General features: G+C 40.1%; 1 protein-coding gene across 5 annotated transcripts in view; it reads left to right on the top strand.

Moving 5' to 3' along the window:
* Positions 1-23,069, top strand: part of tsc22d2 (TSC22 domain family 2) — a 34,284-nt gene extending 11,215 nt beyond the window's left edge. Inside the window, exons 2-4 of one of the 5 annotated variants that reach the window (XR_010166416.1) lie at positions 9,078-9,174; positions 9,723-9,794; positions 10,418-10,448. Coding sequence is in view for 4 of the 5 variants with exons in the window: in XM_063890995.1 (XP_063747065.1) it covers positions 9,723-9,794; positions 20,189-20,240; positions 20,690-20,998 (433 nt within the window). In the remaining variant the exon portion in view is untranslated. Of the gene's footprint in view, positions 1-9,077; positions 9,175-9,722; positions 9,807-10,417; positions 10,894-20,188; positions 20,241-20,689 lie in introns of those variants that run through there. The other 4 variants (XM_063890995.1, XM_063890996.1, XM_063890998.1 and 1 more) reach the window with 4 other exon arrangements.
* The last annotated feature ends 2,686 nt before the right edge of the window (positions 23,070-25,755 follow it).

Below are 25,755 nucleotides of genomic sequence, written 5' to 3'. Positions count from 1 at the left end.
GGCAGTTGCACCGCCCTCAACCGTAAGACTCTACAGAGGGTGGTGAAAACTGCTCAGCACATCACCAGGACGGAGCTGCCATCCATGGAGGACCTCTACACCCAGCGGTGTAGGAAGAAGGCCGGTAGGATATTAAAGGACCCCCATCACCCCAGCAACAATCTGTTCTGTCTGCTGCCGTCTGGCAGACGGTACCGCAGCATCCGGACCAAGACCACCAGACTCAGAGACAGTTTTATACCACAGGCTATAAGACTACTGAACTCCTGAGCTGTGTGAATGTCTACTCACATCTTTTTATAGTACACACATACATATATATATATATTATACACATCTGCCATACATATCTGTTTATAGTACACATATCTATATATTATACATATCTGCCATATACATCTGTTATACATAATATATGCATCTGTCCATACCTCCTCATTCAACAGTGTAAAGTGTTTAAATACTTTCAATGTATTCCACATATGTATATATTTCACATCCTCAAATCTTTATTGTTGTTACTGTAAATATTCTTCTCTCTTTTTGCACTATTTTATTTATGTTATTTGCACCATGTATGTTGAGTTGTTGGAGGAGCACGCGACATAAGATTTTCATTGCCAACATATACGCTGTATCTGCTGTGCATATGACAAATAAAGCCTTGAACCTTGAAAACAAAATGCTAATGAGTTGGAGTAAATAGAAATGGTAAGGTGATTCAACAGTTCTGGGACAATCCCTTTTTTGTGGGCTTTTAAGTAGCTAACCGCAAATCTGAGCCAGAGATGGGCTAACCAGTGGCTCGAGAAAATGTGGAGCTGTGTGTCTCAGCCAGTCAGTCGAGTGGGAAGCAAGGGCTTAACAACAGGGTTTCAGTGCAGGCCCCCCGCCCCCAGAGCCCTGAGATGACTGAATACTGAGTAATGAGGATGTGTGGAAAGCATGGCAGGCAGCTGCATTTGAGTCATCCATCCTCGCTGGGCTCTAGCTCGCTTTCAATGGGTGTCGTCTACTGAGCTGGTTCACTGGGGCTAGTGACTGCTCATTTGTTCTGTGTGGGGGGGGTGACAGTGTGGGATTGGCAGAGAGAGTAGAAGAGAGGCTCCAAGTTTGAAGAAATAGTGAATAAGAGATTTTAGGGGGTGTTCATGTTTGGCTTCTTCTCGGCATCTCCAGGGTCTGGGAGTTTTTATTCTTCAGGGTGTTTTTAATCTACCCGTCACTGCCTGCTTTGTTTTTTTTTTTCCAGTCCATCTCGAACTTCTTCAGAAGGGGTTGTCTGTGGGTAGTGAAGTCCATACAAGGTGAAACAAATCTAAGGATAGAAGTTGGTCCTTGAATCCATTTGTGACTGGTTTGAATTCTTGGATACCGCACTTCTCCATTTCTCTCGACAGAGAAGTGATGAGGAGGATCTTGTGATGCTCAGGTCAGACTGGAGCTACAGTTTTGAGTCAACAAATTTGAGGGGTTTAAATCCTATTCGAATAGTTTAAAATCAAAGGAGTAAATATTCTTTGACAGGGATCCCTTTTTATATTGATAAATTATGACCAAGAAGGACAAGCAAATAGTGGCTTTATTAAGATGTGAAATCACATAAATTAAAGCAGCAATGATTCAGCCATTATTATTTTTACTTCAATTATTTGTCTGATTTCAAGCTTTCTACTTCAACCCCCTCTCAAAATCCTAAACAGATTTCTTAGCCTTGTCTATCATACAGTCATTGTTTGGCATCTTGGTTCATTCAAACAATGAATTAATAACACATTTGGTATCAGGATCTATCTATATACATATAGATTGATATCCACACTATCTCCATCTGACTGGCAGTTTGTGCAGGTTCAGCCGTTGATTCGCTCTTTTCTTTTCAAGTAAGTTATCACAAGCCCTTCCTCCTGTGAAGGCCAACTAAGGTCATATCTGTTCTTCAAGTAGAATCAAACATGATGCAGGAAATGCAAATCTGTCAGGGGGCTTTTTTTCTGTCTTCAGCTGAGTAAAGCGCAGGTTTTGCAAGAACCTCCGTTTCCTGCTTTGCTTTGATGTCCGTATTCTGTCGAGCACTTCCTCTGTTCTCTTCTTCCTCTTCTTTTTCTCAATTCAACATTCGTCTCAAGTGTGTTTTTGCAAGGAAATAGATGTGAGTCATTGTTGCTGGGTAGAGTGACAACAGTTTTATACGCTCATTTTAGTCGGGGGTGCCAAACAGATGGCACCTTAGACTATCATTGAATCAGGTTTGATTTGTGTCAGTGAAGCCATCCAGATGATTTATTTTATCGCTAAGCTAACAACAAATGACTTCCTTTTAATTATGTGGTTACGTTTAAGTGTGTGTGTGTGTGTGTGTGTGTGTGTGTGTAACTATTGGCACATAGGATATGACAATTACTTTCATAACTCTTTGTTGAACCTATTGTGTCATGCTGTTGTGAATCAGATTGTGCTCACTTGATTTCTTTGGCAAAAAATGCTGAAGTTGTCAATGTGATCTCATGTTTTCTTTTTAATTGGTTACTTTAAGCATTATGGAAAAGCTCCATTAGGCATGTTGACCTGCTGGTTAGCATCAGGGTGAGGTGTGAAGGCTTGTCTTTCTGAACTTTCACACCGTCATGCCTCTGTATTCCTCATCTGAGTCAGACTCTAAGTTTAACGTGTTAAAACATTTCACCCACATTCTTATCTTTCTGACAACTGTGTAACAGGAACACAGGTGAAAGTGGCATCACCTGTTAGCAGTGCACTGTGACGGTGTGACTATTTGTATTCCTATTTCTACCATAAATGTTAATCAATCATCGCTACGCTTTAGTCTCACCCTTCCTCCGTGCACTGCTCTAAAACTTACCACTTTGATGCTCCAGCATAAATGAGGGCAGCCAAAAAGACTCCTTTGATGTCAGTACGACTGAAAGAAGGGTGGAGCATTTCCATTTCATCATTGAAGTAGGGGCAAACATGTTTGTCAGTGTGAAAGTCCCTAGGATGTCCACTTCATGGCTCTGCCAGGCCTTCAAAGACAATTAATCGAGGCCTCATGGAAAATGTATATTTGATAGGATAACTCTTCAGTCAGCAGAAATGGCCGACCCTGTGTGCAAGCTGAAAGACCAAAACTAATATGGAGTCAGCTAGTAAACACATTGCTCTGCAGAACCATGGATAGCCAAAGATGCCTCCGTCTAACTGTAGTGTGGTTTGAGTTAAAGCAGGAAAACACAGGTGAGTAAAGCTGCCATATAAGGATTTGTTGGGTTCAAAGACAGAATTTACAGACCTGGAAAAAATGAAGAGACCACTTCAGCATTATCAATTTCTCTTATTTTATTATTTATAGGCATGTCTTTAAGTTACATGTTTGTTTTTTTTGTATTCTATAAACTACTGACAATTTTTCTCTGTGTTGGAATCCAACAGACCCTGGAATGGCTGCCATACATGTAGAGATAAAGATTTAAGTATCATTTTGATTGCTCTCTTAATTTTTTCCGGATCTATATGTCCAACCTGTCAAAATTTGTAGGGTTTCATAAAGCATTATCCATTTCTAGCTTTCATAATCCTCCAAAGAAACCTTGGCAATGTACACTTCCTGTACTAGAGTCCGCTTTAGATCGAGGAAAGTTTACCTTGGGGCAGTCACTGTAATGCCAACAAGACACACCCAGGGTATGGTATGTGAGAGAAGTTGTTTGTAAATGTTAACAGGAATCTGCTGAGATATGAATACCCAGGCAACCAGCAGCACAGCAGCTGAGAGGAAGTTGGATCAAAGCCAGAGTATGGTATTGAGCAATTGCAAGAACCCTAACATGGTTATAAATATGGCTTCTTCTGGGACCATGTACAATCGACTAAAGGAGGCTACGGTAATGTTTTTTGAATCAATAAGTAATGTTGTCATAACAGCGATCACATTTAAGCCATCTTCCAACCTGAGTAAATAGATTGGATGCTGTGTTTAAGACTTAATCTCGTCTATTTGCTTATAATAAAGTCACAGTTTGATTTTTACATTGACCAGGAATTAGCAGTGTGTTGAATCAATGGCCTCCCCGCTCGACCCCATGCAAAGCCACTGGATGGACAGTCCAGTGTTATCACACATCAGCTGACAGACCTCAGGGCCAGTATGGCAAAGTTCACTTGGCCAGCGCCACGCTTCATAAACCAATTCTACACTTTGTTTAACCGGCAGAGTCAATGAACTTGAGCCCCCCCCCCCCCCCGCTCAGTGAAATTGAGCATATAGGGTGGCTTTGTAGCTCCAGGCTGATCAGGCTATCAGCTGCCTACCATCTGAATGAGCCCCCCCCTCAATCCTGAATGATACTGACTCCTCTTTACTCATGATAACAATTATGTGTAACCCTAGCAGAAATGAACACCCTCTGCATACGAGAATGCTCATCTCATTGTGACATCTCTCGTCCCTCCCTGACTTTACATGTTAGCCTCTCTGCTGAGGTGTTGGAGCCTGCCTCTCACATTGCTAAAGCTTGAACTGTGATCTAATATCCTGAGGTTTTTCAAGATGAGTCATAAATAACCTAACAGCCCTCTATACTTTGTCCTCCGGGCTGCAGCCTCTCACAGGAGAGTGCAGGGATGTGTTGTCAGAGGTTGTTAGCTGCACAGCTGGAGTTGGCCTGACTGGCGTATGGCTGCAGGCCCCATGCAAAGGGTCAGGTCCTTTCTGCCACTGAGCCTCTTCCTCTCTCTCCGACGGCATCTCCTAATCACTGCATTATGAGAAGAACTCCAACTGCTGGTCACATTACAATCCTCTGCGTGGTGTTACTAGCTTCACCCTGCATCAGGCTCCAGCCAAAACATATACTTACAGGATGTGAAATGAGCAAGGAACGTTTTGTATATAGGCAATGAAATAAATATACGATACATGTAGTAATGTCACGATAACTCAATTATTCTTGGATATAAATCATGACTAAAATATCTCAATACTAATACTGAGACTTTGGGAAAAACTTAACTTTAGGGAAAGTAATTTAACAATACCTGATGGAAAATTCTAACTTTTTACATTAAAAAAAAGAAGATATATTTAGACAATGTCAATGCTGGGCAGCGTGGGATGGTAAAAGAAGCATTGGCGTGTGTTAACATATTTCAACACAACAGTCACTATTACAGAACCAATGCAAATGAGGTATGGTAAAGTTTTTAACGGCAGGGAAACTGTAAACACACTTATATAATTCAAGTGTGTTTACAGTGTGACACTCGTCACAAGGAATAAAGTCTGCTGAACTTGTGCACATTCTACAACTTCAAAGAGTTAGTTGCTGGGAAAACAACTTATTTTAAAGGGGGTGGGGAGAAGAAAATGTAATTTGTGTGCTTCCCACTGAAAGCAGAGGCTTTCCTCAAGTGACCCGAGGGAGTGTGTGCTCACTCAGGCCCATGCAGCAGCTTAAAGACTGAATGGGGTTTACAGGCAAAATCCTGCTTGCGATTCACTCTATTCTTCATCCGGTGAATATTGAGCCTTGATTGTTAACCTGTCAGAATTCAGGGTTTTTATGGATAGACTTGTTTTTATAAGTTCCTGTTCCAGAGCAGGGAGTTGTAACATCATCAAACCAATGTGGTTAACATCACTGTTGTTATATCCCCATTAATAGAGTATTTTTTAAATTGTCTTTTCTGTTTTGACAACAGCATCACTCATCAAGTTAATATCATATTCTTAACCTTGGATACCGTTGCAAATAGTTCTGCATGTTTGACTTGACAGGCTCTTTGTGTGATGAAGTGTTGCGACTCGAACAATTTCTCTATTGACAGACGTTCTGGCGGCTAAATCCCTCGTCAAGCAAACATCATGGGACCAGGGAACGGTCGCTCAGATCTGACAGTTCGGTGTGGCTTTGCTTCAGGCGACTGGCCCAACATGGGATCCAGCTTTTTGTGGCATGCATTAGCCGAGTATTGCTCAACGTGTGAGGCACTCTGGCACAAAGTTTTATTGTGTTTTTAAAAAGATCCAAAATAGGTTTACAGATCTGCAGACCTTTGCCATGCAGTGTTTTTGCTCGGCTGTAGGAACGCCAAATGCCTTCAAGTTCAAAACCATCTGTCAACAAAGATCATTATAAAGAAGTAAAGATAACATAAATCTACACTCTATGAAAGTGCACACACTTAAGTCTGAACTTGTAGGCTAAACCTTTAATAACATTATACTTTTTTGTGATTTATTTATTTAAATTAACCTGTGAATGTTTCAGTCAAATATGCCACTCGAAGTGTTTCATTTATTTTGGCCACATGAACTTGCTTGGCATTCATTTCACTGACCTTTTTATGTGTTTAACATGATTAATAGGCACGAATAGAGAAGTGTCTTATTTTTTATTGCAAACTTTATTATACAGCATTGTTCTGCGCAAACGTAATCAACAGCATGATAACGTGTGACTGTGACGCACATTTAAGTCGAGCAGTTTTCCATATAGGGAGGCAGGTAAACTGACCCAGGCAGTATATTAAGCTTTCATGGGTTGTATCAGAAGGGACCTTAAACACTCACCTCCCATATTTTAGATATGTCACCTACATTGTTAACAAGCTGTGACCTGGGCTAGAGGCTCATCTGGTCTTTCCTCAACAACAGGAACCACAAGTCAATTCTGACTCTGGAGCTCAGAGACTCACTTTAAGGTCAAGTGCAGTCATGTACACATCATCCCATTGGTAACAGATAAGTGCCCTCTCAAAGGCCTGACGGGTACACATGAGTTCCCACCACTTTTCTGTTAAATCTTCCTTGAGGCTGTGGGTCAGGGAGAAGGTTTTTATATTTGCATTTCACTTTTTACACACTCAGAAGTTAATTTGAGTGTAGTCGCTTGAGTATTTGGTTTCAGCAACAATGCAAGTCCCAACAGCTCAACTCGGCCAAATCTGGGAAGAATGCAACTTTGCACAGAGCACCAGCTGTTCTGCGTAAAGACAGCTTTAATATTCAAGAATCTGATTTATGAGTAATTGGGGCTGCAAACAACAGTTATGTATTTGAGATTCATCTGCAGATTAGTTTTACAGTAATTGTTGTACCGGGAAATAAAGGAAGAAATTGCCCAAATTGAATTGCCAAAGATGCTGGTGACAAAAGAAAAAAGTCTTCAAACCAACCATCGAAAACCCAAAGATATTCAGATATTATAATATAATAACTAAAATAAAAAGAAGAAAAAGCAATGCTAAAGTGTAGACATCTCAAAGAAAACTAAAAATAAACGGGGATTAGAGAAAAGATTATATACAGTTGACTATGAAGATAAATAATCTGTAAACTGTCAGACAAGTAAACACTGTTGAAATTAACAAAATACCAAGCAGGATATTATATGCATAATAGTCTAACCAGCAAAAATGTGGCATTTGTTTTCCCCTGTTTATTCTTGTACTCTTTGCTGTTACTTCTGTTATAATCGGTGCGGGTACAACCGCAAAGTTAGTTTCCGTAGCTCATAGTGACATACGACTGCAGTACAAAGCATCTATTAACACTTTTAAAATATAATCCAAAGGTTTTAATGAATATGATTGTGTGTCGAGCTGATTTTTTTCATGTACGGTAGAGCTACTGGAACTGAAGTGTTTACAAAGTCTGCAGCTGCCATTATTGTGATGCTGTAGTTTTGCTGTGAAGTGACACCTAAAGCCTACAGTGAGTTGCTCTTACAACCTGCTGTAAAACAAATCAGCTAGCTGTGTATCCAATACTGGGCTGTGTGCAGTACTTATTATAGAGACAAAGGCCAAAGACATACACTGGGTGGGCCTAAACACCCGTCTCTACGTCAGTCCATCAACCCCTGCTCCAGCTGTTGATTCGAGGGGACACACCAAGCCTTCTGAAGTTGCTGCTTTCCTCTCAACCTCTCCTCAGATATGTTGTTTGTCTCCTTGCTGCCTGCTGAACTCGTCATACATAGAATATTCTCCTCCTGTCCCAATAAAAGCAGGTATTTTGGTTTGTTTGTGAGCCGACAGCTGCTGTGTTGAAGTTGTTGTGAGCTCTTTAAACTCACAGCAGTGTCTAAATACCTCACCAGCGCACGAGGAAACTCGGATGGGCTCCGATGTGCTGCTGATGTGGGGAGTGGCGCTGATAAATCTGTCATAGGCCCCGATGTGGGCACCGGGCTGTAAATCACTCTCGACAGTCACCAGTACAGTAGTGGATGTTTATCCCTGCTTTTCTAGTCTTGTAAATGGATTCCTTTTATACCGCCTGCTTTTGTTCATCAGTCCTGCAGGGCCTCGTAAAGTGTAACTGTCCACTTTACTGTTTTGTAAACCACCCCTGCTCTTATGGTAGGACAAGCCTTTCATACACACTTTAACAGTCGGAGCAGACAGACGGGCTGCTGACATGCACTTGAACCCACCTTGAGCATGAACTTGTCCAATGTGTTGGCTGTTACAAGATTCCTCAGAACGTTGCCCGTTTATTTGTTGTTTGTAGCCATTGGAGTAACCAGAATGTTGTTCAGGTTAGTCGAAGGAAAAGCTTTTAGTGTAATTTAGTCTAATCAAAGCATTAAAGAGACCAAATGTCATTACTCAGTTGTATTGCTTCAAGATGGTCACGGTAATACACGCTGGAAATATATGAAGTCTAAGTTATGGCAGGCACTTTGACTTAAATTGTGCACCAATTCCATGTAACTACCATTTATATATATATGGATGTATGCCTTTTTGGATCTGAAGCGCTTCACAATTATACACCAAAGAAAATACTGCTATCATGTAATGAATAAAAAATGCGATAGTTCTGTGTGATTAATGTTGTAGTTGTTGTGGTTGAACAGACAGTGTAACTACAATAATCCAACCATACTATACCAGCATTTTCACTTAAAACAAACAGCTGTATTTTTATGGTCATGCTCATTGGACTGTGTATAAACACGGACATCCAGGACTGAGATTTGTTGCCAGGTTATATCATTAACATCCTGTGCTAGCAATTACCTGAATGCTAATGAATATTTTATGTGGTTCGTAATTTCATCTCCCCTCAGGAAAACCGGCCCCTGTTTGGAGTTCACTTTCTATTCTACAAATCAGTCTGACCGACGAGTTGAAGAGGAGACGTAAATTCAGGAGTGTTAATAGCGGGTAGGGAATGTTACGTTTGTGTAAAGAGGAGGAAAATCACGTGAATGAGTAGGCAGTGATTATTTCCTTTTGTGCTTCTCTGTCTAAAACAGTTATTATTTAGTATAATAAATGCAACCACAAATACTCCTTCAATGTATGACGAAGAGATTTTATTGCCACATCTTTCAGCAGAGGTTTTAATGAAACCAGATGTGTGTTTAGCAATAAAATGATTAAGGTCATTATTTGTTTCTTTTAATACTATTTCAAAGGACACTAAAGAGGAGGAATTTGCAAGTGACAGTTATACAACGAGTCAGAGATGCTGTGATAATGTTTCAGGAAAATATTCTCTTATCTGCATGGGATTGCTTCATTGTATCATTTCCTCTGACCTCGGAGCGTTTCAGCATCCTCCTCTTCTCTTATTCACATCTCTTTTTCTCCCCAACACGCCTCTCTCCCTCATGTCTCTCTCTCTCTGTCTGTCTCTCTCCTCCCGTACTTATTTTCCTTCCTTTACTCATGTTTCTCTTGTCTCTGTTTCCTCCCCCATTAAAATGCAGGAACCCGTCCACTGCTTTCTACCAGGCTTTCCGGCCTAACAGATTACGAGGGTCAAAGCCTGTCAACGATAGGTATGAGCTCGGGTGTGTTTACGTGTGTGTGTGTGTGTGGCCTGGACTGCCTTGCTAAACCAGATCCTGCACCCCTTGAACCCTGAACCCTGTGCACCTTGCAACAAAATGTCTATTTGTACTTGTAGTCTAGCTGTTTATGTAGTCTTGGAGATTCATTTTTCTGAAAAGCCATCAACAACTCAATTTCCTGAATAGTGTCATTTGCTTCACTCTTTTGTTTTTAACAAGTGAAGTTGTCATTCGACCTGTTTTTCAAACTCGGGTTCCGAGATCCAACCTGATAGCCGTGGAATTCTTCCAAATCTGCATTTTTTACACTCACTTAACATATTTTATTTGATTAGGAACAGAGCACTACATTGAGAGTTTAGGATTTTGATTTCCCCTTGTGGTGGACAGGGCTTAGATAAAGAAACCCTCAATTTAAATGTAAAGTAAGTTCTATAGACTTTAAGTGGTGAAATTTAGTTAGTTTAGTTTAATCGCGAAAATATTCTGATAACAGCTGCGTCATTGTTGCATTCAAAACAAATGAATAATTATCTCTCCTTCCCTTGTCTTTTGAAGAAAAGTGTCATTTTGAGAGCAAATAATGTGTTAAATGACTTGTCGATCTGCAGCTGCGTGTGTGAACTGCATGGTGAGAGCATGGCACTGCAGAAGCCGTCCGGCCACACACTCTGAGCGTGTTGCCCGTCACGAGGATCCGGTGCTCGGGTTTCTCTGGCGCCCGCGACGTGTGCAGCACAGCACCAGGGGGTTTCAGTGCTGCAAATAGCATGTCACAGTGAGAGACCATGACAGTGGTTGTGCTGTATTACGTCATATTCTCTGAAGTCCGTTTTTTATTCTCAGTCATTAATTACTTCACTGAGTCAGGGAACTGGATTACTATTAGTATAGTAATAGATAAGGTTGATTAACAGAAGATGAATCTGCAACAATTGTCAAAATAATTGAAGTGTTTGCTGCTCCCAGGCTATCTGGTGTCAGAATATAATACTAATAATAATATATATTTTTTAAATACTGGATATCTTATGACTGTGGGGTTGAACAGAAAGCTATTCAAAGATGCATTTGTTGGCAATTTGAGTCAGTAATGAATAAAGAACTTTACATACATACTTTTGTTCCTCGTAAAATTACTTCTCATGCAGTTATACTACCCCCTGCCATTGTTGTTTTAAGTGCTCTGTTAGTCTTCTTAGACATCCGTCCTGCACTTTTTTGGACATCTCTGAGTTTTGTTAACACAGATCAGTGTACCTTTGGACAAAAAGGAAGTTTCCTAATCTCACAAAGGTTGAGTTGCATTATAATGGATGGTTAATTATTCTAAAACATGCGTCAACCTGTGACAACCTAGCGAAAAATGAATACCTCTCTGGTTTGATTGAAAGTAAATATGTCCTTGATCAATGGGTGGTTTGTATTAGTCACAACCACTTTAGGTTCCCATGCTGACATCCTAACTCTACCATGTATTTTTAATTGGCTACCAACAAACAGAGGCAGACAAACTCATGATTTATGGTGGAATTTAAGGCTTTTATCATGTTATTGGCCTGTAAATCAGGAAATGTTATTAGTATGCTGAATCAAAGGACTTTAGGGTAACAATTTTCAGTTTAAGTCCAGGGACTGTGATTCTTATGGTCATATTTCCAAAAATGTTTATCATTTTATTTTTACTTTTATTAATGAGACACATTTGAGTCCCCTGAGTTTCTTGGACTAAACTGGTCTCTTATGTCAATGAGATGATAAAATGTAATGTTTGAAATAACTAGCACTTTCCAAAGGTACTTGATGCTTATGTATTTTAAATTAGTTTCATCTATTGTGGTTTATGTTAGATAAGCAGCAGTACAGTTAATGTTTTTTAAATGTGGTCTTTCACAGTTGTGATAAAAGAGAAAGTAGTTTTTTATAATTTATAATTGATATATTACCGTACACTCCTGCTTGATAAGAAAACATGGGCATATCCTAATTCATCTAAAATCTCCTGGCTTGTTACAGCGGTTGGCAACTAAGCAAATTAAATTAATGAGATGTAGCTGTAATGAGTCATGCGTTTTCAAAAGCATGAACCAACGTCCAGATGACTGTATTTTCATTCAAAGAGAGCCGCTCTATACGAGAGGTGGATGTGAACGTGGAACAACAGTAGCCGTTGAGCAACTTTGTGGTGTCGCGGCTGGCACAAGATTCAATGCTCCTGTTTGTTTCCCATCCAGCTCATGTTTGCCTGCGGGCTCTGTGGCTAACAATTCAGCTTTATTCAAAACTTTCAGCTAATCACACGTAAAGCTGACAGTCGCCTCCTTCCACCTCCCTTTGTCATGAGCCAGCATTCTGCAAGGTTAGACTTGTTGGAAGTGAAGAAAGGTTTGCACATAAACAGTTTGAGGGCATACAGGAGAATTCCTGGAAATGATTGCTTTGTGAAAAATGTAAAACCTCAGCTGGGCGGCTTGCCTTCATATCACATCACTTCTTTTTGCCGTCAGTGGGAAAGTTTCTACCAAGTTATCAAAACTCTGCTTTTTATCTTCTCAATGCCACATTCCTCTTGTTAACGGCTCCACAAGCATTAGATTAATTTATATCAGCCTAACTGAATTTGAAGTTACACTCTGCATTTGAAAACATTCCAGGAAAGCAATTTGTTGTCTGCTGATTGAAATCACCGTGACTGTGATTGGCCCCTTTTACTGCCCTCAGTCCATAATAATCAACTTTATGATTTCGTAGAATAAAGAAAAGTCAGATTTATATTCCGACTGAGCACACTTGATCAGTGGCCCTCAGCTTCGGAGAGTTATTTGATCCAGACCAGGTATGCGGTCACTATTTATGACAGGGAAACAAACATGGCATTATTGGGACAAGAGGAGGACAGCTGAACGTGGGAAAGCAGCAGATTCAACCCTAATGTGCTGATGGAAAAGTACGCCAGTAACCTTAATTTTAAAACTAATCTGCATTTGGAAAAATTGGTTTGTCCAACATCTGTTAATGAATATAACCTGATATGGGTCTTTTTCTTTCGATAGACTCAATTAGAGGAACCTTTCCTCAACACAAATGAAAAACAGACACACTCTGTAATTGCCAACAGGCTGTGGGACATAACCTCAGAGAACCTATACCAATTCAATTTCAGGGTCTTTCTTAAAAGCACACAACAGTAAGTACATCATTTTGAACGGATTACTCAGCGGTTGTACAGGAGGCCCCCCCCCCGTCCAGCAAAATCACTAACTGCTGAGCTTTAAAGGACATGATGTGACTTGACATTATGCAGAGCTCTGACTCAAACCTAAGGAGACGTTTCTTTAGGGAGAAATTGATCACATCATCATCGCATATTTGTGCCGCTTACGTGACAGACCTCATGTCTCAAAGACGGCCCTGTATGAGTAACATGCATCCGGTCAATTCATCTTCGGAAACTTTGCTGACTTTTGACCTTTTTTTATGTAACTGAGAAAGGTTTGCTGAGCACACATGCCTCTTTCTCAGCATTCTCTTGCTTGAGTTAGAGGCATTCACACCTGGGAGATACCTAATACACCCTCAGGCATCTACTGTTCGCCTTTAACATCCCCTCCTGACCAGCTCACAGTCAAACACTGCACTATTACGCACATGAATAGTTGATGAAGGAAGGGGAGCCAGTTTCGCATTGCACCTCCAACTCAATTTCAATTTCAAACAGTTGACCTTCTGCTCTGAAACTCTATTTGTATCGTTATGATAACTTCCAAGCTGCATCTCCTCGTGTAATGTCAAGCTTTGCGATAGCCAGAAAGTGTGAAAGACAACGACTCAGTCCTGCTTTAGGCTCAGTGTTTTTGCAGCACAGTGCCTAATGACATTAGCCTGACCCAGACGCTGCACTTCAGAGAAGAAGCCCAAATGAGGCTAAGTCCTTGATCCCGTGATGAATGCTCTGCTGAATACAGAGGCTCGTTAACAGTGAGGTGCCAGGATTTTCCCATTAAAGCCTCAGGAGCAACACTATTACTTTTAACACATTCCAGTGGGGTCTTAATCTACATTGAGCCAAACAAGTTGCCAAAGCCCGAATCACTCTGGGAGGGGAAGGGGAAAAGTAGTGAAACGTGATATGGAGGCACATGGTGCATGATCTGGTTTTAGGCAGTGATTATTTAAGGCCTGTGGACCCTTGCCCTGGATCCCCCACTGGGTTTGCAGATGTAGTTTGATGGTCCCATTACAGTATGACTGTGGGTCTTTCTCATTTCTTTAGGTGCTGAAAGGGTGGCTTGGCAACCATTAACAAACAATCCCTGCTGGCAGCTATTAGAGCCTCTTAAAAAAGGCTGAAATACCAAAGCCCTCCATGAGCCGTTTAAATTAACGACGATGATCCGCTGTGTCATGAATCCAGATCTTATCGTTGCCTTTATTAAGCCCCTGAGGGTTTTGATTCTTTCTCATGCTCCCTGACGTCCGGTTCATACACTTCATGGTTTTCTGCAAATGTCCCATGTCTCAGAGAGGACAGGCTGGTGGGCTTTGAGTGCGGTCTGTAGGGACTGGGGTTGCGTAACATGCAAGGAACCGCGTGGGACAGTTCCTCGGGTTTGTTTACCAGGAAGCTTGGTGGCAGCAGACACACCTATTCATGGCTCTGAGTTAGTGCTGGACAAATACAACCTCAATCTCCAGACAAGAAGTCTCAAAAGTCTGACATATTTTGTTTAGTCTCAATTGTGTCAGCCTGAACCACCCTTCATGTAGAGGACACGTCCCGACAATACAGCATCTGAAAAATGTTCAGAAGCACATATTAACATACCTCCAGCATCCTGCAATTGTCACCATTGTTTGAAACTTTCCAGTTCACAGAATTGGTTTGAAATTAAGATTTTCCATGTTGTGACTATTTCAGCTCAGCATTTAAAGTATTCATCATGTATCGTGTGACTTTAATTGGGGTCATTCTCAGGTGTCAGGTGATTTGTTTGAAGTCTGACTATTGTGTTGACGGAGTGATGGGCTCCTAGTTTCACAAAATGCAAATTTGAATTTCACACGCACATGGTCAAAGATAAGATCTCAGTCATTTAATATGGCAATGTTGAATGGCAAACATGTACACCCTTAATGGTGTCAAGTCTTAGAGTCATATTTTCTAAATGGAACATTTCACTACAAACGTTGGATTTTTTGTGTTTTGTTATTTACAGTAAGGTGTTTATGGAAAACTGAAAGCAAGAGCTGTCATGAGCTATTCTAATTTAATTTATTTAACTAGATGGGTAAACACGATGGGTTCTCCCCTGTAGAGAACGCCCTCCTGAAAAAATACTGGTACCTTTGTTATCAGAGAGGATGATCCTTAGTTGTGTGCAGTTGCTTTGACCTCATCAGTAAGTCCAATAGAAAGGTCACGTTCAGTTCTCTAAACCTTCTTGCAAAACATCTTTATTTTTGTATATGTAAAGCATTACTACTGACCCTGCTGCATGATCAAAAGTTTCACTTTCTACTCACACAACTATAAAGGGTCAATCTCACGAGGGTCAGGGCTATGGTGATTGTATGCCTGTGTATTTTAATGACTCCCTTTAACAGAAATAACAAAAGGACAGCTCGTAAAATGTCTCTCCCAAAAATAAGCTTGCAATTTAATTCTCCCATGGCAATGACTTGATTGAGATCATCAAGGATAAACATGATTTAACATGATTTCAGCCACTCTGGCCTGAAGTTGCTCTGTGCGTTTTCAATGCAGCTTTGTTTCAGAGCAAGTTGGAGCCTCTGCTGACCTCCTCTGGCGTAGCAGCTGAACTGCAGAGTTCAAAACAAATGGCATGAGCCTGTCTCCAAAGCAGGTCTCTGCAGTGAGTGAAATCCTCTGTTGTTACAGCCCCCACCCTCCAGCCATTGTTATGAAATACAATTACCAAGGCAGTGAGGGATGTGGGGGTTATCACTGAAGGGGTGAGGTCTAATTTACTCAGCTGTCTCCCCTACAGTGAGTGTTACAAAGCATACCAGTGCTTTGTCACAGGGACGTGTGCTGCCTCATCTGTGCCTCAGTGGAGAAAAACTTTAGGTTTCTTATTCATTTAAGACATCTTGGGATGCACCCAGAGACAATATTTTACTTATCTTTTGTGATATACAATAGATAAAGGCTTCACGGCTCAGTCTCAAACAGGGAACACGCCGATGTTGGAGAGGGTCACTTCAGTCTGTGGAAAACCAAAAACGGGACTGTTTTGAAAGCAGTGTTCACAGCGTGATGGTGGCTATGGCACAGATGTCTCGGTTTAGAGGCGCTGCCCCCAGGGGCCGGAGGTGTCCACAGTTGGAATTTGCTGCCTTGTGGTTCTGGAGACTTTGTTTGGGGGTGTGTGAGTGCATGTGTCTCTGCTGCAGTCTGCGGGGAAGGCCCATGTTGAGGTTAACTCAGCAAGCAGTCCTTATATAAACCACCACATGTCTTCCTTTTTGAATAAGATGTACAATTGGCTTTATTTTCCTTGGACACCGAATGGCAACATATTTGTTTCTTGTCCCGCAAACACTGCTTGTAACTCCTTCAGGCCAGATCTTGAGTCGCTACTTTGATCCAACCTGTAAGTCCCTTGGTTTTTCTGTTATTGATAAAAACACATTCCAGCTGAAGCTTGTGAAATCCTCTCTTTCAGTGTACCGGATGTTTAAATGCTGAGTTCAAAGGGAGGTTCGCCTTCATTGTGTGTTGTCAACCGGTCGCAAGTTGTGGAATGCAACTCATTTGCGTTGCTGTCATCAAAACAACGTCAATCTGTCATATACATTCACGTCTAAATTTAGATGCCAGATTTAAAAACAAATGAAATTCAGCAGACAAAGCAGCTGATACTTTTGAAATCTTATTTGCCTCATGTTTCCTTCTTTGCTTCTTATCAAAAGAGAAGAAGACTATAGAAATCATCGCAATCACTTTTTCCTGTTTCTTTGCAATCAATCAATCAAAGTTTATTTTTCAAACAGGTAAGTACGCTTTAACAGAAAACAAATGAAAAGACAATAACAATTCAACAGATTAATAGAACATATTCAAACCCTTCAAACATTAATAGTAAAACAGTGTGACTGATAAAGAACATAATAAATGGAAATAAAATAGAATACAATCATAGAAATAAAAAATAAAAATAGGATGAAAATTTTGCAACTAATTATGATTTAAATAAATAAATTAAATAGGTAACACATAACTATAAAGCATTGCTGTTTAAAGGCCGGCTTCAATGCTTCCAGCTGCTCTCAGCCACACTGTCTCAGGGGCTCTTAGAATAAAAACTTCATGAGAAACTTCAAAAAAAGTCATGCACTTTGGAATAACTGACAGACTGGTGCATTAAGAGCTGAGGGGCCGCATAGGATCATACACTGTAAGCATGTGATACATATAGGCCACTTTAACAACCAGTGCTTTGAACACCATTTAAATATTTCAAAATTGACATGGGAACTGACAGGAAACCAATTTAAGGACTTTAAAACAGGAGTGGGGCAGTTTTGGGTAGACCAGACAAAGAGCAATACAGGAATCAGCCTCCTCAATCTGTGTCAATCAAAGAGTGAACTGGTTGCACTTTAGCAATATTTGTAGGTGATAAAACACTGATTTCATAAGATTGCCCGCATGAACCTAAGTGTTAAGATGTAAGTAAAAGACCACTCTAAGGCTTTTTGCTTGTTGTCTTTGTCCAAGGGAATTTAACTTTGCAACCAGTTTGTCTATATAAGCTATTGCACCTATGACTTAAATGTAATGGATTTATCCAGGCATTTAAAAAGGGGAATTCATTTAATATGTATAACAATCGAAAGAGATGCATTAAAAGTGCCCTTGACATGTGGAAAACATTATTGAAATGAAAAGTTGTGGAGATGAAGTTTGGAAATTGCTAATTTGGTTGCAAATGCTTCTAACTCTGGTTTGACAACCAGACTTCTGCCAGTACATGCTAAACACACTCCTTTTTAACTAACGTTTTACCTGTTAAATAAAGTCTCCTGTGAGTCTGGGCTTGCACTGGGTGTTTGCTGGCAGACAGAACCACTGATTAATGTTATTAGTTTAGAGTCTCGCTTCTTCAGTAGAAGTGGGTAAATGTAGGAGGACGGAGGCTGGACTCCGCCCCCTTTGTTTTCTCGCGGTGTGACTGGCCAGAGTTATAATACACACTCCGCTCAATGCAAACAAGAAGCACTCGTGTGTTGACACTCAGTGGAGTTTTATAGCAGAACAACTTTTACAGAAACTTGTGAGAAAAGGAAAACATGCGCTGCATAATGAACTACACTCTGCCCTGCTCTCCGGTAACTTCACCGACATATTCAGGGCGGCTCATGCGTTACCGAGCGAAGAGCGCCAGGTAACTGATTTTATAAATGCCATGTTATACCACCGCGATAGTTAACTGTCATCTGGTAGTTACTATGGTATTGTACTTCTCGTGGTTTGAGCGTCTGCTTTATATGTTTGCCTGTGTGTCCGTATCTGAGTTTGAATATGTGAGTTAGTTGTCTGAGGAATATAATAGTTGTTCTGAAAACTTTAAGGAAAACTCATCTTGTACCAATGTTACCGACATGGTTGTAATCGAATCTGCACTGTGGCCATTATTTTAAGTTGTTTTGCCATCATCAGTTCGGTATGCAGGTCTCTCTCTTCTCTCTGTTGTGGCACAGCAACACCCTGTATTTTTCCTCTAGTTTGGTGTTTGTAGTGCGTGTTCCCATTGGGCTGTACATGAGCTTCCTCGCGCACGCTGGAGTCTATTTTGGAGCTCCACGTGATGTTGTCGGGAACAATGTTCACCTATTTAATTTAATAAATATGTTTTCTCCATATTCATCGTTGTACCAAGTTTATACCGCTGTCAGTATGGGATGGTTTGATTTAAGGAATAATATTTTCTGCATTTTGACTAGTTATAATAAAAATGCAGTTATATCTCTCGGGTATACCATGGGTTTTCTCTCAAATAAACTCCTTTCAAAACATTATGGTCCCTGTGAGGTCCCAGTGTGACGGTCAGAGCACCGTCTAGCGGCCTGAGCGCGCCAGGGTCCGGGTTTCCTCCTGTCGGAGCAGCAGGGATTTACCAGAGCCTTATCTGTAGAGACGGATGAAGGGAGTTTGTGTTTTCTGTCTCCCGGGAGGTTAAAGGTGAAACTGTGCATCGCTTTGATTGTACGCTGATCTTTGGCTTGGCTCAGTAAGTTGAACATCTTTTGTTTTTTTTGTAAAATAGGACCCATTTTTTCTTTGTTTCTCTCCCTTAAGGGGGGAGGGGTTAGAACACAAAATGTTGTGTGCTAACGGAGCGGGATGCAGCAGCGTAGAGGCTTAACATTTCGCAAAAACACGATAAATTGTGTTTGTTGACTGGAGACGGGAGAACAATGAAATGTCAGTGATAAACGGGTCGCTGGCTGGAGGCTTCAGACGCACCCGAAACACAAGTCCTGCAGGAGACACACTCCCTGTCTGGGATCTGCTTTTACTGCGGAGGAGTCCTGCACAGATAAGAGCTGATGCTACCGCTACCCGCTGAAATGTCAATATTTCACCACCTCCTGGAGCATTGTTATCAGGCTCTGTTTCCAAACGGAGGTTTTTTTAGTGAAAGGTGTGGTTCCCCCTCGTTTTATACGGTAATATTTTCCTTATGTTACCTTGTGCGATTACACTGATTCATACATTAGACACTCTTGACTGCATGAGTTGAACACCTGTTTTTATTGATGATAGATGACATGGGAGCTGTCTCAATTCAAGCCATCTTAATGCAAATGTAAACCTGGTCAAATGTGTGTTGCAACTTGACACACATACACACATTGGTCAGATTAGGTGGGATTCTTTGTTGTGGACAATAATATCCGCATACTCATCCACTTTGCTAGTGTATAGTGTCCGGGTGAAGGCTTAATGCAGACATTTTGGCATGGGACATGTTGGCGTAAGTTCCCACGTTGTGAAGCAGTATTTAAATGTAATTGTTTTTCACTTTTAGCCAATCTGAAGAACTTTTTCTCTAAAAGAGTTAAAAAGGTTTGTCTGGTGTTAAAGATGTTATTTAGGGAAATATTGGCCTTTTTTTTTAATCTCTTGGCTTAATCACAAATCTGTTCCTCATTCTCTGGAAAGATGTGATTGTTGATCCACTCATCAGGAAATTTGATTTGTTTTCTTCTGAAATAACAGTGAAATCCTCTGAGGCCATCTTTCTCCCTTTATGGAACATATTTTGGCTCTTAGTCAAAGACCTGATACCGATCTGAAGTGTGTAGTAGATATGAGATTGGTATATTGTAGTAACTGTTGCTCTTTGTCTCTACAGTGCATCTGGTGCCAGCGTTGTTGCCATCGATAACAAGATTGAACAAGCAATGGTGAGTTTTCCACAACTGTAAAAGTTACAACACGTGTAGTTAAGTGACGCACTGTGTCTGCCAGCTTGTACAATGACATTTTTCACATGAAGTTTTCCTGTGCCAATCTTTAGATGACACATTAAACGATAAGCATAAATCTTCTGAGGCACATTTATTGCTATAACATGTATTAGTAGGTTCCTGAAGCTTCTGTAATTGCTGTTCTAATCAACCAGTTTTCAGTAGGCTTTAAAAACACAACACATTTCTTAGAATTCAGTTTAATTGGCAGGTGATTTCTTGAACATGCATTTGAACCCCCCCCCCCATGACTGGATTTTGGCGCTAAAGGTTTTGCCAAAAAGAGATCACACTTTTCCACTTGAATTTATCACATGTCATTGTTAGAGGAGGATCTCTGCATTGTGTGCTAATGTTTGTTTCCCTTTTTGTCCTCCCTCTTTCAGGACTTGGTGAAGAGCCACCTGATGTATGCTGTTCGCGAGGAGGTGGAGGTTTTGAAGGAGCAGATTAAGGAGCTGTATGAGAGGAACTCGATGTTGGAGCGCGAGAACGCTGTGCTGAAGTCGCTGGCCAACACGGATCAGCTGGGCCAGCTCTCCAGTCAGCTCCACAAGGCCGGCAGCACGTCGCCGCCGCTGCAACAGCAACAGCAACACCCGCTCGTCACAAACAACAACAACAACAACAACCCTTTAGCGCACCACGAGGCGAGTCAGAGCATCCCGCAGCAGCCCAACATCACCTCGGCGTGATCCAAGTTCCCCAAGTTAACACACTCAAACACACACCTCCCATGGACAGGAGAGGAAGATCCTGTTAGTAACAACAACTGCTACCGTCCCCTTAGCTTCATTAAGGCAAACGTCTCGGCTCTGTGTTCAATATGCTCCATTCGAGTGAAAATCGACAACAGCAACATCTAATATTTGCCACCAAGAGCCATGCTTCAATGTGTGCACCATGCCTTCACTGGAATTTCCGTTATTAAGACATTAACCACCCCTTAAAGTCTTATTCTATCCCTGCAGAAGGCTGTAGAAGAAGAAGAGGCAGGGGAGGCGGTGCACACTATAAAACTGCATGCTGTTCTTGTGCGAGAGGATGGGGTCAAATGTCACAGAGAGAGATTTGTTGGGGCAACAAGTGATAGAAGAGGGCGGTGCAACCCAACGCGGTGATGAGGCTCCTGTGACGTCAAGCAGGGACTGTCCTCCCAGTATCCCCCAACCAAACATCACTTATGGGCTGGAAGAGGCCACGGAACCGAGGGAGAAGTGGGGGAGAAGATTCGTCCTCCCTGAGTGGAGGAGGAAGCCGGCGGGTGCATCGTCTTCAGTGGGTCGAGTCGAGAGCCTTGGCTTGTTATATGCTGCAACAAAAGCTTGTGTTGTTTTCTCAGAGCCACCATACTTTGGAATGAATCATTATACTTTTTCCATAGTTCAGTTTTAGTACTTGCATTTATTTATTTCAGGGCTGCTATTTTCACAATGTAAATGAACAATGTCTTGGAGATACTTATTAACAAACAAAAAAAAACCTTTCTCTTTGGTCTTTTAGAATCTGTCAGGTATTGAATTGGGTAGTCTTTTGCAACATGTAGATCTCAATAAGTAGGCAATAATTTCCATCATAGAACATTTACTTCTCATAAAATAGTGCTAACACTAAAGTCGAGCTTACATTAGGTGAAATCCAGGTTTGAATGTATATTTTGTAAAGTATAAAGTATTAAGAGCAAGTAGGGTTTGTACAGGAGAACACCTGTTGTTAAGATGTGATGGGATGTTTCGATAAAGAAAACTATTAATTTACTTTTTTTCTAGACTGTGTGAAAAAAAAAAATTTGGGGGGTTTGGTTGGGTATAAAAGCTGTGAAAAAATTGTTCGACCTACTTTATAACCAAAGACGCAAAGCTGTGTAAGTCTTTTTTTTTTTCTTTCTCCGTTTTTAAATTCACACTTCTACTCTCTCCTTCCCTTTATTGGTTTTGTTGCCATTCTGCATGTCCTGCATGATCTATAATCAAACCACTTTCTTACCTCATGTTTTATCCAGCACTCTTATTTTATGTCAAACTGTCAGTCTGTGAATGATGTGAAAGGATTTATGAAAGAAAGGGAACAATGGGTGGAGTAAGTCGGTGAGGGACAGAAAAAATGATGGCAAGGTGTTTGTGTCAGATGAAGAGAAGGGCCTCGTGCAAAAAACATCAGTCAGAAAAGGAGCCATGTTTTTTTTGTTTTCATGTTGATGCTTTGTTGCATTGCATAGGCAGAGGAAAGGTTTTGTTACATTGCAGAATTTAATGAATGCAGCATTTAGATCTCGATTGTAGTGTGCACTTTGCTTACAAAGATAAAAATAGCAACAATATCCGCAAGAAAACAAAACAATGGAAACTATTGAACATTTCACACTGTAAAGCTGGAACGCAGTCGATTGTGTGTGAGCATATTATGGGATGTCCTGTACGCGTCACGTCTTTTGTGCCTCCTGTGCCGTCGCCTGCTGTCTTCAGGTGTGTCGGTTTCTTTCTCTGTGGCTTAGAACCAAACCAAAATGCTTGGTAATTGTACAATCAGTCATCTTTCTACGGGACTTGCTCTCTGATTTCCTTTTTTTGCGAACAGGCTTATTTCTTTTCTCTTTTTTTATTTTATTTTTCTTCCATTTGAAGGAGATGCATTGTACATGCCAAGTGTACTGTATGAGAGTGATCACTGAGCCTTGGAGAAAATATCTTAACAATGCCCTTGTAATGTGCTGTTCAAACAACTTTAGTTTTCAGTCAAAAATAAATTACTGTTTTATTAAGAGAATGTCTTCACGTTTTTTCATTATCTCCATTCCTGCAAAAACTTTCAAGGAATAAGGTTACAAAATAAAGAACATTTCCTTTTATTCAAAGATAATCTTCTTTTCACAAACATTTATTTTTTGTATTGAACCAGAATACATATTTATATATATATATGCTAAACCATACAAGTCACAACAAATACATTTGTTTTATTTGCTGGAGAAAGTGACAATATACAGTGCAATACTAATCATTTTATACAATTTAAATAATACAATAAACTCAAATGTATTCAATTGAGTGTATACTATAACCCTTTCTGCAGGAGTAAATTAAATATGTAAAATGGTGTAGAATTATTTTTAGACATTTGTGTGATGAAAAACTAAATGTTTGAATTAAGAAAATCCCATTAAAATAATTGTATTTGGTGGTTAACCTAAAACCTTAAATAACAAATTGAGCAGAAAGCTTTAAATTGAGTTCAAATGGCAACAATCTGAAGAAATGATTTCTATGATATTAAAATCTGTAGTTTTATTTTCTTATACTAATGACTTAATCAGTAATTAGCTATTCAACTCTGACCACATCATTTATCAATCACAAACACAAAACTATAAATCAATCACTTAGAAGATACATAAAACCTTCTGAAGTAGAAAGGAAAGCTGGCTACTGGTACAGAGGCACGTGTAGCATCTGAATTGATTTTCCTAAGTCACTCATCACCTATCTGTCTTGTCAGACATAAATGATCAAATCTTACCTGGAAGAAAGGTTGTACATTTCAAAGCAACTCCGGTATGTGACATGATATCCTACATCACCCCCAAGCTGGCAGCCATTGCTGCTGTTGTTCAAGTATTTCAATTCAGAATTACTCTTTAAATGGTCAGTGTATACTTTCTACTTCAAACATTAAACAAGAAGCCTAATTAATCCCTCCATGGTGCCAAAATATTTGACTTGTCAGAGCTTGTGTGCAGTGACTCAGTGTTGGGTTTAAGCAAAGACTGATACGTTTGTCACGTCTTAAGTCAAACTGTGGACGTCATACTTGCTTTTCAACAAAGAAAGAATGTGTGCTATGATAACTCATCTACTTATGTCTGTCTGGCATTCAGGTTCATCACAGATGTATGCAAAACATCATCGGTCTTAGTTGCCTCCCCCCATGGGCTCTTTTTCTGGTCTGAAGTGGAGAAGAGAATGGTGCTTCAATTGCCGTGCAGACTTTCACTTCAGGCAAAATAATTTAATGATCTCTAAACTTAACCAGTGACCAGGAGAAAATGCAAAAATATGGCTAATCCTATTATATTCTGCTCTTTATTCCTTTGAATTCCAGAGGCGTGTTGACTCAAAAATACTTCAGTATCAGTGTTTTGTGCAAGAATAAATGAGTCACAATCCTGTCACCCAAAGATTGCCCTGATAATACCCATTTGAACAGGCTTGGTTTCTCTCCGAAGCTCCTAGCTTCATAACACACATCGATTGTTATACTCCTTTATTAGACATTGTGCATTACAAACCACCGCATTATAATTGCCGTAAATTACAAAAAGGGAATATCATTATGCATGGCAATACATTTAATTTGTGTATTCTTATTTTTTGTTTCATAGTGTTATAAATCTGGCTAGAACCTTGTTTCCTTCAGTTAAACTACTGGCCAAAGAGTGACATAGGGAATGATTAAGATTGTGTTACAACATGAACAATATAGAATTTAAATAATAATACATTTTAAAAAAGGACAGATTTTGCTACATTTCTGCAAAACCCTCTGAATGTAGTTTGATATGTAGCAATTACTGCATGAAAGACAGAAATAGGCAACAGTTGGACCTAACCGGCACATGATTGCAAACTAAGAATACTGGATGAACCAGACTCTGCATCACAGTGTGCACTCCTCTTCCTCACGTACTTATCATGTGCGTTCATGCTGCAGTGGTTTACAGCTCTGAGTCACAGCTGCTCTTGGCTACTCACAACATGGTTAAAGCGGGGTGTTTTTATACAAATACAGGCTAAAGCTGAAATTAGTATTTCCCCAAGACTTTATTATCAAGTTGTTCTGACATGTCCTGAAAGTCAAATATGGACCCTAAGCAGAATGTGTGTTTATAATGCAAAACGTTACATACTTGTTTTTGTGTACTTCAAATGTATTTTCAGATTTATATTTCTGCTCCACTACATATATTTTACAGATACAGTTACAATTTTACTTTTCCATATTTATGTTTTACTTAAAAAAAACTAAATCATTTCAATACAGTTTTCATCAATTGGCAAAACAAGATATTTTAATTTTGAAAAGAACACTTTATACCCTGAAAAGTTAATGTGCTTCATACTGAATTGCATGTGCTAACGTCCACACGGAAATCAAAAGCCTGTTTACATGTTTATGCGACAATACCAATCATCCAATAATTACATAGAAAAATAACACTCTGATAGGGACCAGTACTTTTATTTTTGATACTCTTAAGCATATGTTCACGACAGAACTGGAGTACATATGTTACAAGTGTCTTTGCATTGTATATTACTATTCTAAAGTATACTTTCTGAATACTTCCTACACAGATATTTTGAACTTGGAATGATATAAAACATGTAAATAAAGAAATGAAAAGCTGCTATAAGGATCTTAGTTAACAACTTTAGAAATGTATCCCTATTTTAAC

Source organism: Eleginops maclovinus, chromosome 9, assembly GCF_036324505.1.
Source record: "Eleginops maclovinus isolate JMC-PN-2008 ecotype Puerto Natales chromosome 9, JC_Emac_rtc_rv5, whole genome shotgun sequence".
In the NCBI taxonomy this organism is placed as follows: domain Eukaryota; kingdom Metazoa; phylum Chordata; class Actinopteri; order Perciformes; family Eleginopidae; genus Eleginops; species Eleginops maclovinus.
The sequence above is the reverse complement of the archived record's forward strand: the minus strand, read 5'-3'. Positions and strand labels throughout refer to the sequence as shown.